General features: G+C 46.5%; 1 protein-coding gene across 1 annotated transcript in view; it reads left to right on the top strand.

The window, feature by feature from the left end:
• Positions 1–7965: 7965 nt before the first annotated feature.
• LOC144179830 (uncharacterized) overlaps positions 7966–15975 on the top strand; it is a 33217-nt gene continuing 25207 nt past the window's right edge. The window contains exons 1-2 of the mRNA XM_077708261.1: positions 7966–8106; positions 13083–13280. Coding sequence (XP_077564387.1) covers positions 7966–8106; positions 13083–13280 — 339 coding nt within the window. The remainder of the gene's footprint in view (positions 8107–13082; positions 13281–15975) is intronic.

The raw sequence follows: 15975 nt of genomic DNA, 5'->3' as shown, positions 1-15975 counted from the left end.
GTGTCTTGCAAGGCTGGCTCGAATGGGAGGCCAACGGTTGCGCTAACACCAAGCGAGGCTAGTTCGCCACGATGTAGCCTCATCGGGAGGTTAAGAAAGCTGAAAGTTCGCCAGGGTCCCTTATCAGAACTTCTTGTCGCAGCGGCCACGCCACATACCCCTAAGAGCACCGATGACTCTCATCAGAAGACGACTCGCCCTCCACCGGTAGCAGCAGCCAAGCCTGATGCTGGCGTACCCGCGACTATCGCAGCTACACGAGCAAGAGAACTTCCGGCTGAAGCCAAGCCCTGGGTGCGTATACTGCACATTAGGAGTTCACCGAACAGACTTAAATTTCAAAACTCTACCACGGAGGCGCCCGCATTGTGAATCATTTCCTGACATTTGGTTGTTTTCGTCAAAGGATAAAAAGCAGGGAAAGAGAGAGAAAATGAACTTTACTGCTTTGGTCAGCGTGAGGAGGTAGAGGGGCGTAGCTTCCACTCGGAGGACAGCAGCGTTCTTAGGAGCCAAGGCGTTCAGAGCTTGTTGAGTATCGGGGTCCGAGCGACCCAAGGACTGTTCAGAGGTTGCGGATGTTTTGGAAGGCAAAGGTTGGACCGGCGCCGTCAAACGGACACTATCACTCTGAGGCGGAGTGTAAGTGGGTGTCAGGGGCTCTGCAGTGAGGGCAGCAGGCCGAGGGAAACGGGTGCCGGTGGGAGGGTTGCAGCTGCGTGTGAAGGGAGAAGGTGTGCGTCCGGGAGGCGCCATGTGTTGGCGTCCTCACGGAATGGGGCGGAGGGCAAAGGTGGGGGAGTTCGGAGAATGAGGGGAATGCTTTAGAATGTCACGATATGTGAGTACGGCGTACAGGGTCGTGTCTAGGACGCGGTTATGCCCCAAAAAAGTGTGCTAACCCCAACAGTAGGAACTCGCGTTTGTTGGTGAACCACCTCAATGTGACCTACGCTGGTCAGGGCTGCAGTCCATAGCGAAGACAAGTGTTGATCAGGGGCGTTTAGGAAGCAGTGGGAGGGCCGTGGTGAATGTCTCTGTGATGGAAGTAGGGGAGTGCTTCCTGACAGTCTGTTCAATCATAGAGGGTTTCGGCGGAAATACCTACAGGACGCTAGACGCTGCCCAGCGTGGAACTGAAACTCTCCGCGCCAAAAGACGCAGCTCCGCATGTTCCATTCCCCGTCCGGCGCCAATTACGTGTTTTAAACAGATACCGGGAAATACGTATCCCACATTCCACGAAGTATCGAGGGCACTGTCATTACCAACATGACGTGCCCCCATAACACGCCGTCCACGTCGGCTCCCCGCGATACCCCACGCACACGGCCTATACCGTCATCGGCTTCCACTGCGAGCATCCAAGCCATAGCGGCAACAGTCTGCGCCGAGTGTAGGAAGCGGCAAATGCCTTCGCCCTCACGCAATCTCTGAAAAGCAGGATATACATAGCAAAGCCTTAACTCATTTACGCGCCATCCCATCCAACCTCTTTCAGCCCATCGTTGTGTGACCATGTCCACAGAGCATCGCTGTTCTCGAAATCTAAGGTTTGACGAAGTCTTGTTTTGTCGGGTAAAGTATTCATATTAGAAAAAAACGTATTGTCGCCGGTCACAGGTGTATTTAAAAAGGAAAGAAAGGAGTTTCGCCTGTCCTACGGAAGCTTTGTTCACTGACGCAGTGAACAAGGCTTCCGTGTGGAGGCCGAAACATCTTTTTTACCTTATGGAATAAACCCTAGGTCGGAGATCGCAAGTTTTTGAACAAGGCTTCCGCATGGAAGCCGAAACGTGTTTTCTACCTTTTTAAGTAAACGTTTCGTCGGCGAACACAAGTTTTTTTTTTTAGATATGAACCGCTGACCTTTAGGGCAATACTCCACTGCGAATGTATTTCAAGGTGCGATGAAGGCTTAGATCTTTATATTGGCTTGCGTTGTTAGGTGCACAAAATCGAGCTTGAAAAATTGTAAAAACAGCAGTGCCGCAGGAGGATTCCGAAATAGGGTACCCAGCGGAGTTGTAGACTTGAGCGAGAGCGCAACAGCGACGCAACGCAACATGTTCTCGACTTTTGGGGAGGTGGAGTGGGGGAGCAATGTCGCTGGGGAAGTGAGAAATGTCAGCAGCAGGAGACTAGGGACCTTGAGGGCAATCGCGGTGGCGGCGCTAGGGAGGAGGAGGGAAATTATAGCGTCGGCGACCGTAGAACGTCCTGGACGCGCCTTGGGAATACGCATACGTGCACGAGACGATAAGTACGCGACTTACACATCACCTAGCAGCATACCTCGGCAAAGTTGGCGCGGCTCACTCAAACTCATAATTTTTTTTTCGAATCACCACTCACTCAAACTCAGACTCAATGCTGAGCAGAACATATGTGCTCATTCAAACTCAAACTCACATTGAGCGCAAAACTCAGAACTCTCTCGGACTCAAAACTCAAAATGTACTCAGAACTCAAAATGTACTCAGAACTCAAAATGTACTCAAAACTCAAAATGTACTCAGAACTCAAAATGTATTCAAAACTCAAAATGTACTCAAACTCAAAATGGACTCAAAACTCAAATTGTACTTAAAACTCAAAATGTACTCAAACTCAAAGTGTACTCAAAACTCAAAATGTACTCAAAACTCAATGTACTCAAACTCAAAATGGACTCAAAACTCAAAATATAATGAAAACTCAAAATGCACTCAAAACTCAAAATGTACTCAAAACTCAAAATGTACTCAAACTCAAAGTGTACTCAAAACTCAAAATGAACTCAAAGTGTACTCAAAACTCAAAATGTACTCAAAACTCAAAATTTACTGAAACTCAAAATGGACTCAAAACTCAAAATGTAATCAAAACTCAAAATGTACTCGAACTACTCATACTCAAAATGGGCTCAAAACTAAAAATGTGCTCAAACTCAAAATGGCTCAAAACTCAAAATGTACTCAAAACTCAAAATGTACTCAAACTCAAAATGTACTTAAACTCAGAATGGATTCAAAACTCAAAATGTAGTCAAAACTCAAAATGTACTCATAACTCAATATGAACTCAAACTCAAAATGTATTCAAAACTCAAAATGTACTCAAAACTCAAAATGTACTGAAACTCAAAATGGACTCACAACTCAAAATGTAATCAGAACTCAAAATGTACTCGAACTACTCATACTCAAAATGGGCTCAAAACTAAAAATGTACTCAAACTCAAAATGGCTCAAAACTCAAAATGTACTCAAAACTCAAAATGTACTGAAACTCAAAATGTACTTAACTCAAAATGGACTCAAAACTCAAAATGTACTCAAAACTCAAAATGTACTCAGAACTCAATATGTACTCAAACTCAAAATGTATTCAAAACTCAAAATGTACTCAAAACTCAAAATGTACTCAAACTCAAAATGTCCTCAAACTCAAAATGGACTAAACACTCAAAATGAACTCAGAACTCACAATGGACTGAGAACTCAAAATGAATTCAGAACTCAAATGGCCTCACAACTCTCTCGTGCTAGGAATTTACTTGGGCTCAGATGGACTCTGATTTCATTAGCATTCAGTGTTTTCAAATTCACGCGTGGTAAAAATATTACGGGTGCAAATTCGTGAGCTCAAACTCTTGCATTCGGCATGACATGGCACCGTAGCTCCTGTGAGGTCGGAAACAATTTTCGTTGCAGATGTAATACAGCTATACCTGCTGCCCATGATGATTAGCGCTGGTTGCAAGCAATTGCACGTATATATTGCATACCAAACTCTTGATGTAGGCTACGTGTTCGTGCTTATGACAGAGGCAGTCCAGACTCGATGGTGTGCTGGGTTCCTGGGTCAAAACAAGCAAGCTTGGGCGAGGGGACGTGCGCTCACTGCTCCGTTCATTTACGTCGAAGCTGTTTAGGGTTACGGTTTAGGGTTGTGTCAAAGCGAACTGTCCCCGCGAATCTCTGAAGCACGAGGCGTTCATGGATGTGCCTTTGCTTTTTTAATGCGTAGCATTCTTTGCCGATTACCCCCCTCCTCGTACCCCCGCCAGGATCGTGTAATGCCCTGCATTTACACAAAATGCAGATATCATGGAAGTTCATCCTGTAGTCATTATAAAAACGTAAATGTAGACAATTTATCAAACTAAATGTTACAAAACTAAAAAAAGAAATAATAAGAAAAAATATCGAAAATGGCGAACCGTGTAACACGGGAGTCATGGATAGCCTCAGTTTGGGTTAAAATTCAGGAGATGTGGCGCTAAAGAATGTGGGGTATCAAATTGAAGGTCTCGAGGAGGGAAATCACGTGGGACAAACAGAAAAGTGCCTCCTTGTTTGTTGAGGCGCTTGTATTAGTTTTTATTAGCATTTGCTAGGTGGGATGAGCTCTCGTAGCTCGAAAAAGCACCACGCTATCGTTGTAAGCAATTACCGCCACCGTACCCAGATGTTAACTTCCAGCATGCACGTGTGTGCGAGTGCGTGTGCGCGTGTGTCTGCGTGCGTGCGTGCGTGCGTGCGTGCGTGCGTGTGTGTGTGTGTGCGTGTGCGTGTGCGTGTGCGTGTGCGTGTGCGTGTGCGTGTGTGTGTGTGTGTGTGTGTGTGTGTGTGTGTGTGTGTGTGTGTGTGTGTGTGTGTGTGCGTCAGTCATGTGTTCTTTCATTGTGTTTTTCATGTAATCGTTGGAGAACTGCAGAGCCCGAGTTAATTATTTTTCTTTACATTGTTACCATGTGCTAGTTTTGATATCTTGCGCTGATTTATTATTGTAATAAAATCAGTTCGAGCACACACACAAACTGCGCTTGCTTATTTTTCTGAAGTGTTTTCCTTCTGTCGCAATGTCTGTTTATGTCTTGGTGGCTCTGTTGCCTTTCTATCTCCTACACTCTAGCAAGGAATTAATGTCTCACATGTAATTGGCCAATTCTGGATTCGAGTGCACGTTGGTACACTGTGGGAAGGAAATTACGAACACGAAACGCGGCCGCAAGGCTTATTTATAAACAAATGTGAAATTCGCCTTTCTGATAAGCTCTGATGCCCCCTGTTACCTATGGTCGCCCACAATTTCCACGACACCATATGTGTCGAAGCATTTGCTTGTTTGTTGGGACACGGGGAAATAGAGGAAGTAACGTTTGAATGGCAGTTATTAGTAGAGAGTTTTTGAGTCTGGTGATTTAAGTTCGAGAGCTTGGCATGGCTTTTGTTTTTACCCCATGCCATCCTGCCTGGATGATTCAGCAATTAGACGCCAATATTTCTATTACTGTATACCGCATTGATGGACATCTCTGGACAAGCCTTCGCATGTATATAGCACAACTGCCTTACGGGTTGGCAAGGAATTTTGGCTAAACCCAGCCCAGCAATACCTTTTGCTATATCGTCATAACTATAACCAGAGCATTTTTATATTTGCCCCCCGTGATCCCCCTCGACGAGACCTTTAATTTGATACCCCCCACACCCTAGCAGGATCATATGGAATTCATACCAGTCAAGCTAAACATGACTCTCATGACTGTAACCAGGACGCATTATTTAAATATCCGACGTGATTCCCCTAATTGAAACCTTCAATTTGACACCCCACATGCTTTAGAGGCCTCATCTTGAATTTAACCCAATCTATGACTCATAATGACTATCTCAAGATTAAAACAACGAAGCCTTTTTTATTTGTACCACGTGCTTCCCCTCGTCAAGACCGTAAATTTGATACCCTACACGCCCTAGCGGGGTCAGTTCGAATTTTAACCCAATATAAGACTCGCCATGACTATCTCCTGGTTATAACCAGGAAACATTTTTGTATTTCTCCCACGTGATTCCGCTCATAAAGACCATTAATTTGATACCCATCATATCCAAGCGGAATCAATTTGAATGTTAAACCAATCAATGACTAACCATGACTATCTCATGGTATAGCCATACCGAATTTTTTCCCACAGGATTTCCCTCATCGGAACCTACAATTTGATGCCCCGCACACCCAGTGGCGTCATTGTGAATGTTAACCTAATTTATGACCCACCTTGAGCATGTCATGATAATAATCAGGAAGCACGTGATTACCCTCATCGAGACCTATAATTTGATACGCCACACGCTCTAGCGTCATGAACTTGAATTTTACCCGAATCTATGACTAACCATGGCTACGTCATGATATAACCATAACTCATTTTTGTCCCGAATGATTCCCCACATTGAGACCTTGAATTTGATTCCCCACATGCCCTCGCAGCGTCACTTTGAATTTTAACCCAATTCTATGACTCATTATGACTGCCTGATGACTACAATCAGGAAGCATTTTTTATTTACCCCGCGTGATTTCGTTAATCGGGAGCTCTCATTTGATACCTTACACGCCTTAGCGTCATCAGTTTCACTTTTCACCCAATCTAATGCGGTCATTATTCTGTCTAAAGGGGCGTTGCCCAGTCAATTCAGCTAATTCATTTGAAACAGCAGAAGGGACAGCCCCCGCCCCCTTTTCCCCCCGGCTCTCACCTCTTCCTTTGTTACCCCTAGTATATCAAGCCGTTAACAGTAGCAGGCGAACAACCAGCAAGCAAGCGCTGCAGTGTGCTTTCCCACCACCGTTTCCCACCCTCTTAGTGGATCCATCAGGAGTAAAAGTTAAGACAACCCTTTTTTATGACCTCACCAGTCAATTATCACTCCCGCGGCCACCCGGGAAAACTTGGTATACAGCAAGTGCTTAGGGTCATAAAAATTCAACAAGGAACTAAAAAAAATCAGACAGCCCCTCCTTCCCAAACGATCATGCGGATCGCGAATGGTGCCGTACCCGCATGTAACCTGAATTCCGAGGCGACAGCGACGCATGAAACTTAACAGCCAACCATAGCTGCCTGCTAGGCTACTCATATGTACTCAAACTCAAAATGTACTCAAAACTCAATATGTACTCAAACTCAAAATGTACTCAGAAATAAAAATGGACTCAAACTCTAAATGTACTCAGAACTCAAAATGGACTCAAACTTAAAATGGACTCAGAACTTAAAATGGACTCAAACTCAAAATGTACTCAGAAATCAAAATGGACTCAACTCAAAATGTACTCAGAACTCAAAGTGGACTCAAACTCAAAATGTACTCAGAAATAAAAAGGGACTCAAACTGTAAATGTACTCAGAACTCAAAATGGACTCAAACTCAAAATGGACTCAGAACTTAAAATGGACTCAAACTCAAAATGTACTCAGAACTCAAAATGTACTCAAACTCAAAATGTACTCAGAGGTCAAAATGGACTCACAATTCACTAGGTCTCAGGCGTACTCAAACTCAATCGGACTCAAACTCAGTCGGGCTCACTCGGCTCAAACTCACTCAAGCTCAAACTCACCATGCCACACTAGCCTCGCGCTCACTCAAACTCAAACTCACGCGTGAGTTTGAGTCCAAATGAGTCTGAGTGAGTGGACTCATGAGTGAGTTCGCCGACCTCTGCCCAGCAGAGCCAGAGCTTCATGCCACATCGTTGCGGCTGACGGCGCACCAGGCAATGGGCAGGAAAGACCGTGGAAGTAGACCATGGTGGAAGAGGCTAGAGCAGCTCGAAATGGTGCTCGTCTTAAGCGCTGTTGGGAGCAAGCGTCTGTGGATGAAGCTGTGACAACGGCTAGAAGAGAGTGTGGTATGGGGAACGAAACCACAAAGGAAAACCGAAGAAAAGGCTGGGCGCGAGGTGTCACCGTATTCGAGTCAGCCAGGGTTTGGGGGAAGTCCGACAAGAAAGAAGACGAGGAGGAAGAAGCTCACGCTGGAGAAGAAGCAGCTCCACGGCGGCACTTCCAGGGCCTGTCTTCGGGACGGCCAGGTGACCTGTGGCCGTCGTAAGGACGACCGGGCACCAGGTCACCGGCAACGCTGGGCTGTGGTGGTATTTTCACCGCCATCAACCTCCAATATCTTCATGGTCCTGCTAGCCTTGTCCTCCCCAGCACCTCTTCAACACCCGGCCGCGTCAGCCCCGCTGCATGGGAGACGCTCGCCTCTGCCCATCGCCTGGTGCCCTCGACGCCGTCGCCCGAGCCGCGACCACCGGTTGCATGGCGTGAGGAACTTTCTTCATTTCTACTTCCGTTATGACTAGTTTACCCGTGTCATCTGACTTCATTTTGATACGTTCCAGGACATAGCTTTTGGTTTACCCATTTTTATATTATTTACCGTCGCGTCATTGTGATCGTTCATCATAAATGTAATCGTCCTCACTTCTAGCCAAACCCGGGTTGCGATCCCTCACTCATGCGTCCATGCAACTGGTCCTTATGTCTTCCGAACCTTAACATCATCACAGAGAGCAACGTAGAAGTTCAACAGAAAGTTCACCGGGAGGTCAACTAAAAGTCATAATACTCACCTTCACATTCTCGGAAAGTTCCAAGTCTCCCTCAATTTTTTTGTAGCGTGAGCTACACTGGCCGAGGTTGACCAGTTTCTCGTGGCTCCTGGAGATCCGTGCTGCGCATGCGGGAGGAGCAGGGCCATCTCACGGCGCACGGCTGGCGCGCCGGAGCCATTTTTTTAGGAGACTGCATATTATTATTATTATCATTACTATTATTATTGCTATTATTATTATTATTATTATTATTATTATTATTATTATTATTATTATATTATTATTAATATTTTTATTGTCGTATCCTTCATTTTCGGCTAATTTCACGAGAATAAATGGAGAAATAGTTATTCTGTACCTACCCCAGAGAAGGAAGTCATGAGAGAACGGGGGAACCACACGTCCGCCTTAAAATTAACCCTTGGAATAACTGAGGGAGGCTGTGAAGCGTGTGTCTACCATCGAGCTCGTTTCCGGACGCCAGGAGCGAATGAAATTTCGCAAGTTTGGGGGCACATATAAAGACTTTCCACTTAAAGGTGCCGCGCCCGGTTCTCAACCCCGCCACTCCAAAAATCTCTCAAGATTGAATGATGTCGAGTAACAGCTGGTCGCCATACGACTTCTCTGACGAATTCAAACCTTTGCTCAAAATCCTCTGCTTCCTAAGATCCCTGGCCACCAATCTTCACAGAATGAAATGGCTGATAATGTTTTGCTGTTTCTTGTTTGAGCCGTTTCCCAATTTGATGGGCCTCTTCGGCACCCGCTTTTCATGCGCACTATTTCGGGTCTACTCAGCGAAGTAAACAGGCTCTCTGACATGCGATCTTGAGCTCCGTGACACTTTTGCTTCACAGATTCGGGCGATTTTTTTTATGTTCGGGTGGGGAAAACTTGGTATTTTTGAAGTACTTCGAAAAGGTCGCCGTTTTACGCTCATTCACTCTAGGTTTGCCATTTACAATACTGGGCTCCCTCGCTCTTCCTTCTACCATTCCCCGCAACTCCACGACGAGTTACTGCCACCTTCCCTACCATTGCCGTAGACAGCTTGATCGACTATACACGTAGTAAATATACACATTTCGTTTCCCCCTCACTCTCGGCCAAATCACGCGGCACTGTTCAGCTGCTGGGATTAGGGCTAGGTGTTTATCCATGCTACTAAAAAAAAAGCTTTACCATATTCCTTCCAAGAGAAAGTTCAGAGAAGCGCGAAAGCTGTCTAACAACACAACTGCGTCAGAAGTGCGCCATAACCTTCGCTAAAGGTACGTCAAATCTTCGCCGAAAGTGTGTCCAATCAATTTTTAAGCCTTCAAAGACCAAAATCACACACGATGAAAGAATGCATGCGCCGATTTTTTGTGCACCAAGTACACGCATATACGAACGACCCAAATGTATACCGATACGTATTGTATGAAATAAATGTATACCACTGTACTCTCCTACTGTATACTACGATATACTACTGTACTCCTTCGTGATCGATACGTGCAGTGTAGCATCTAGAACCGTTACGTTTTCGCGATTCTCAAGTAAGCGTTTTTACGCAATGGAAGCCCCGTTTTACACATGCGCCGTGTGTCCAGAGACCTTATAAGAGCTTGTCGGTCGACCAATCGGTCCACGGTCCACGGAGAATAGCACTACGTTTTTGACAGGACGCCATCTGTCCCATAAGAAAGCATCCGCTTTAAAAAATCATCAGTCGCGTGGGTGACCGATTCCGGATAGTTCCCAGCTCCCAAGGGAATTGTATAGGGTACATCGGACAGGGAGAGCAGTTAGCCGCTTCATCAGCCGTTTCAACAATCGTCGCCCCTGCGGTTACGTAAGGGTCATTGGACAGGCTTGCGGAGGGCAAAAAAGTCAGTCAAGCTGTGCTTACAGTGTTGCAACGTTATCATAGTTCAAGATTAAGAAACCGTGAGGAAGAATGCCAACATCAGACTCCGTCTTGTTTAGGAAGGCATAGACTGTGCACAGCCAATCATAATGAGTGCATATTCCTACGCTGACCCCTTCATAATTTCAGCGCTCATTTTAGGTGCGAAGCACCTTAGGTCCTCGCTTTGCCTGTGCTTTGGCGTCCGCGTACACAGTGTTGGCATGGGCGAGGAGCATTGGGCTGAATTAAGTTGGATTGGATTAGATTTCGATTGGATTGCATTGAAATTGATTGGATTGAATTGTCTTTGGATTTGAATAGGATTGGATTGAAAGTAATTGGATTCAATTGAATTGTGTTGAATTGTATCGGATTGTATTGGAATTGTATGCACTGTGCACACGCGTTGTCACTCATTTACATGCGCGAGTGGGCAATGCCACGGGTGATTTAGGGTAAGAACGATCCCGAGTGCTTCGCCCACTCATCATGATTCCCTTCGTGGAGATGCGTGTTTTTTTATTCCTAATTCACACTGTTTTAATGGCAACATTTATTCTTGGGGACGACATGTGGGCATTTAGGAAGTATATGCTGTATTTTTGCCTCCCGGTGGGTGTGCTAATAGCAGTCGTCGGTGTCTTAGCCTTCAACCCAGCGTCCCGGCTAATTGTGGTCGTTGCGCCAAATCCTCCCCTAGCGAGTCTGGGCGGGCAAAAGTGAGTTGTAATTGTCATAGCAACGTCGCCGCCATCTTGAGCTTGGAGGCGTACAAATTTCCATGGCAACACCGCGAATAGGCGCAAAATTGGCGGGGGGGGGGGGGGGGGGGGGGGGGGGGGGTGGCTGATGTTTTCTTCCCTTTGCTTCTTTCCGCCGCTCTGGTGTGCTGGCCCCGCAACCTTTGCGGCGCCCGCTAGGCGTCGCTGAGACCGGCGCCCAGCCATGCAGACGTACACATACACTGCTCGGACAGTAAGATGGCAGCCGAAATCGCACTTCAACAGTTTATTTGTGTTACGGAAATGCGACCGAGCACAAACGCAACGTTCCGTGATAAGCACTGATGTACGACATGGCATATCTTAAGTTGACATCGAACACGGTACACGTAGTTCTACAGCTCTTTGCATGACACCAGCGCTATCGTTCAGATTTACTTCCCGTTTTACGAGCCAGTGTCTCACTTTTTGCTAACACGAAGCAAAATCCCCTCTTGCTGCACTTCGTCCCTGTGCATGGGGCATATAACCACTCTTCTGTCGTCGTCAGAACGCCGACACAATATGCTACGACGCTCCTGCGAGCACTGCGGCTTCTCTAGCGCACCGCCGCTACTGTCGCCGCTGTTGCTCCGGCAGCTGGGGCCATGGAGGAACTTTTCTTTCCTCCATGGCTGCGGCGACCGTTATCCCGTTGTCGCGCATGCGTGCCTGAAGTCGTGCCGTGAAGAGGCAGAGAGGGAAAAACACTGAGAGGAGGACGAGTGTTTTGCTTGCCCCGCGCCGCTGCGACTTGGAGCGGGTAAATGAAGAGGAAGCGCTCTCTATAAAAATACCGGTGCGTTGAAAACATCTCATTTGGGTTGCAAGCTTTTGTGTCTAATCACTTTAATATCCACCTCAAGTGGATAAGTTAAGAATAGGCACCGTTTCTAATATCAAAATACGTCTTGGACAGGCCGTTTCCTCATGTAATCGCTTGGATATGCATCTTGAACAGATTATTTAATAATAGGCACTATTCTCGAGATCTCTAGAGTCAAAACAAAAGTATGCGCGTGTAGGGACCAAAAGCAGAAACTTTGATGTAGATTTTATTACTCACTTGCCCCTGCAAGTCAAAGGCCATATTTGCGATCATCGACCCTTACATACGAGCAATGGCTGATCATTACGATTGATATTTTATACTTGGTGCGACAACAGTATTCCACACAAGTTCCTTATGTTGGCTAAAGGTACGTCCTCACTTGCGGCGCCGCGCGCACGCAGCTCCGCTCGCGCAAAAACGCGCACCGGGAAACGCCCTTTTGCGGCAAGATTCCTCTGACGCGCAAGAATATGTCTTGGGCCCATTTTTGGGGCAGGGCGCTTTGCCCCAAACTAACGAGCCAATCAGCACCCGGGTCACGTGATCTGCGAGGTCAGTGCTTTCCTCGGGGAGCTTGGCCGGCGCGGAGGGCCGGCAAGTCCGCAGAGCTATGGTCACTAGAAAGATTTGCAAATATTTCTAGGGACCATATCAGAGCCGTTCTTCCGTGCTTCCACGTCGGAGAGGGCGAGCACCCGTTTAAACCGCCCCCGCCGCCGCTTTTGCGCGCGCGCGCTCCTAGTAGGGTGGCCTTCAAAAAGCGGCGACGTTTGTGAGCGCGCGGCTCTGCCCGAGATTACTGCCACAAGTGAGGACATACCTTAACGGTCCTTGGATTTCGCAGTCATAGGTGATTCGGGGGTCAACATGAGAAGCAGGAATTGTGTGCTGCTTTCCCCGGACACAATCGCCGTACAGTGCTGGCGCCATCATGTCGACCCTGGTTTTGTTCAATTTAATGCGTTTCCTTTTTCTTGCCAAACCATAGGCTCAATAAAACGTTTTTTTTTTACAATCCCCCCAGTTGGTGGCTTAAGGTACCGCGGGGTGTCCTCGTGTTTATACGCAGTGGAAGCAACCGACCCGGCGGTTCCGTCCCGCTTTGCTGAAGCAGCATCCGGTCTACGCCTCGCTAATCTGCGCCGTCCTCATTATCACAGTAGCGGGGCTTTTGTTGCTGTTATTGTCACCGAAGTTGTCCGACAGAAGCCACAAGCCACCCAACGGGAACGGCGGCTATCGCTTGTGCGAAAGCTCTGACTGCGTCAACCACGCGAAACTTCTGGCCCTAAACGAAAGCCGCGCTGTTCAAGCCTGCGACGACTTCAGCCTCTTCGTGTGCTCGGCCCGAGAACGTCAGCACAAGGACATCGCCGACAGTTTCATCGGACAGGTAGTTTGCTTTGGATTATCTTTCATTTGGATTGGATTACTTAGTTGTTTAAGAAATTAAGAAGAAGAAATCGACGTGGGAAGGGCGGTATGCAATGCTAAGGCAAGATAACCGTTGACCATTAAGGGTAACAGAGTGCATCCCTAGAGAAGGCAAGCGGGGCAGAGGGCGGCAGAAGGTTAAATGGGCTGATGAGATCAAGAAGTTAGCGGGGATACATTGGTCGCAGTTAGCACAGGACCGGGGCAATTGGAGATTAATGGGAGGCCTTTGTCCTGCAGTGGGCGTAGATGGGCTGGTGATGATGATGATGACTTACTTGTGCAAGTCTGTTCTCACATCTGTACCGTCCTTCACACTTCTCTCCTGTTTCAACCACCGCGCTTCTGCGCGAACTATATGCGACTTGTGGTTGATAGAATTAATTATTCAGTTCACCTAGAAATGAATGCCTTTACTATGCGGCGCTTTAAGTTGCTGAAGTGATTCAATCTCTTCGAGACCTGGAAAACGAGACCACCTGTCTGTAGACCCGTGAAAAAACTTGTTGGACGACACCTACGAATTCGTAAAATCAATTCTGTTAATAATTGTTGTTCTCTTCAGAGTAAGCTAGTTGAATGTGCTGCAGGATTGTTGTTTTCCTGTTTGGTAATCTTGTTACAGCAGACTTTTGCGAAGACGAACTTTAACGTCCCGTGACAATTGGTTTCACATTATCAGAAATTTTTCATATGTGCAGGTTTCTTGAATTGTGAACGTTACAAGAAAGCTGAAGTCTTGTTCGTCTCAACCATGGAGTTCGTCTTAACCGAGTTCGTATTAATCAGAGTCTACTCTATAGCGGCTGCGGGTTGTGGTTCAGGGTCAGAAACGTGGCTGGGTCCTGACTTAAATCTTGACGCTATCTTTCGTAATAGCAAAACAGTTAAGGCATGCGCTGGTAGACTTGCGTAGCAGTTACTTTTCCGAGAGGGTGTCGTTCCATCCTCGGAAAGGGCGAGTATCGGAGGCAACGGTACGGTTCACCGTCACGGTCATTCTCTTCTCCGTGCTTTCTACAAAATTATGGAAGGGCGGTCGTAGAAAAGCGAGACAAGAAAACCGCGGGGCATAAACAAGACAAAGACCGAACTGGGTATTTGAACATACTAAAAGAACGTTTTGATTCAACACCTTCACCCATGGCCTGCCGCTCTTCACAGTATTTAGGCTACAGCCGATGCCGCAGCCATCAGACCCAGAGGTAACAAGTGAATATGGGACAGAAGCCATAAACAGGTCGTCAAAACCCCTGGAAAGAAACTGAAAAAAAAGTATGGTAGCTTCTTGAATTCTTGGAATGCGTGGCTAATACCAGGAAGGTGTAGTTAGTGTCGCACCCCATCACGACAACGAATATGACTCGAAGTTTAGTCCATAAAACTTGGAACATCATTTTTTTGCAAGCATGTTTCGCTCAACCAAACACAAACCTTTTGCGTTCACTACCAGTACGTACACTCATTAACGGCAAGAACTGAAGGAAAATAAAAAAGCACCATTTAAGACGCGACGCAGGCAATGCGAAATATATTGGACTGAGTGCACTCATATGATGCTGCAACTGTCCGCTCGCGCCACACGGCCGAGATGAATGTCGTTTGAGCAAAATGAGTGCTGAAACTAAATCAAAATACTATGCAACAGGAGTCGTGTTTTGAGTCTGCGTGGGACAAACCAACACGAAGCTGATTTGAATCCACTGATACCTAATTTGTTTCTCAAATTAATAAACAGATATTTTTTACTTAAAACGGCATTTTTATCGTCATGCGGCATCGCTATTATGAGCAACGCTTTCTTGCGCTGAAGGGCAACTTCACATTTTTGTAATAGCATATTGAAAATGATGTGCTCACTAACAGTACCCGCAAGCGGTGGTGAATGCATTCGTGAATGTCCAACCTGCGGTGCTATTCCAGAGGGCCCGATTTTGAGTGAAACTCGGGCAACGTGGAGCTGTGGTGATAATAATAAGCTCATGATAATATTTCGGGGCAGGGTTAAAAAGTTCTAAACATGCGATTCATGCTAGTTGCTGTTTATTGAGGTGACTTAATCGGCCCAGGGCAGCTCACTCGAAGGATGCGTGACTGGGGCGTGGCACACCTTTCAGTGCGTTTTCTCGCTCCAGTGCTGCACTGGTGGCTACTTTGGGAAGTAAATCCAACTACTTTGTTTTATTGTACTTTTACTTGATTACCCTGTATTTGATTACAAAGTTCATTTTATGTGTTATTCCGGGCGTTCATATGAGATTTTTTTTTTACATTTTTCTTCCTAAGTAGTAGTTTCTGCCGTCGGTGGCAGACAGTGCAATCACGTGACTATGGCCGACTGGCAAAAAAAGGAAGCGGGTGATGAAAGTGCGCCACATTCAAAACAGTTGCTGCTCGTATTGCGGTATCGAAACACTCCGCTTTTCGACACAAAATTTCCTCGGCGTGGTCCAGTCTGCCTACGTGCTTTTAAGGGGAAAGCCTGGCAATACTCATTAGCAACTTCTTTTCTAATACATTGTTATGCGCCTTTTTCCTCGCTTTGGTTTCTTTGTGTTTTGGCACGGATGGCTTTAAACGGATTCTTTGCAGCTATGACGTGTTTGCGTCAGTTTCTTTATTTTCATTTGTTCGTTTTAGTGTGCAAGCAGACT

Source organism: Haemaphysalis longicornis, unplaced genomic scaffold, assembly GCF_048455015.1.
Source record: "Haemaphysalis longicornis isolate Haplotype H1 unplaced genomic scaffold, Haemaphysalis longicornis Haplotype H1 scaffold_4, whole genome shotgun sequence".
NCBI lineage: Eukaryota > Metazoa > Arthropoda > Arachnida > Ixodida > Ixodidae > Haemaphysalis > Haemaphysalis longicornis.
Note: the sequence above shows the minus strand (reverse complement) of the source record. Positions and strands in the feature narration are given on the sequence as shown.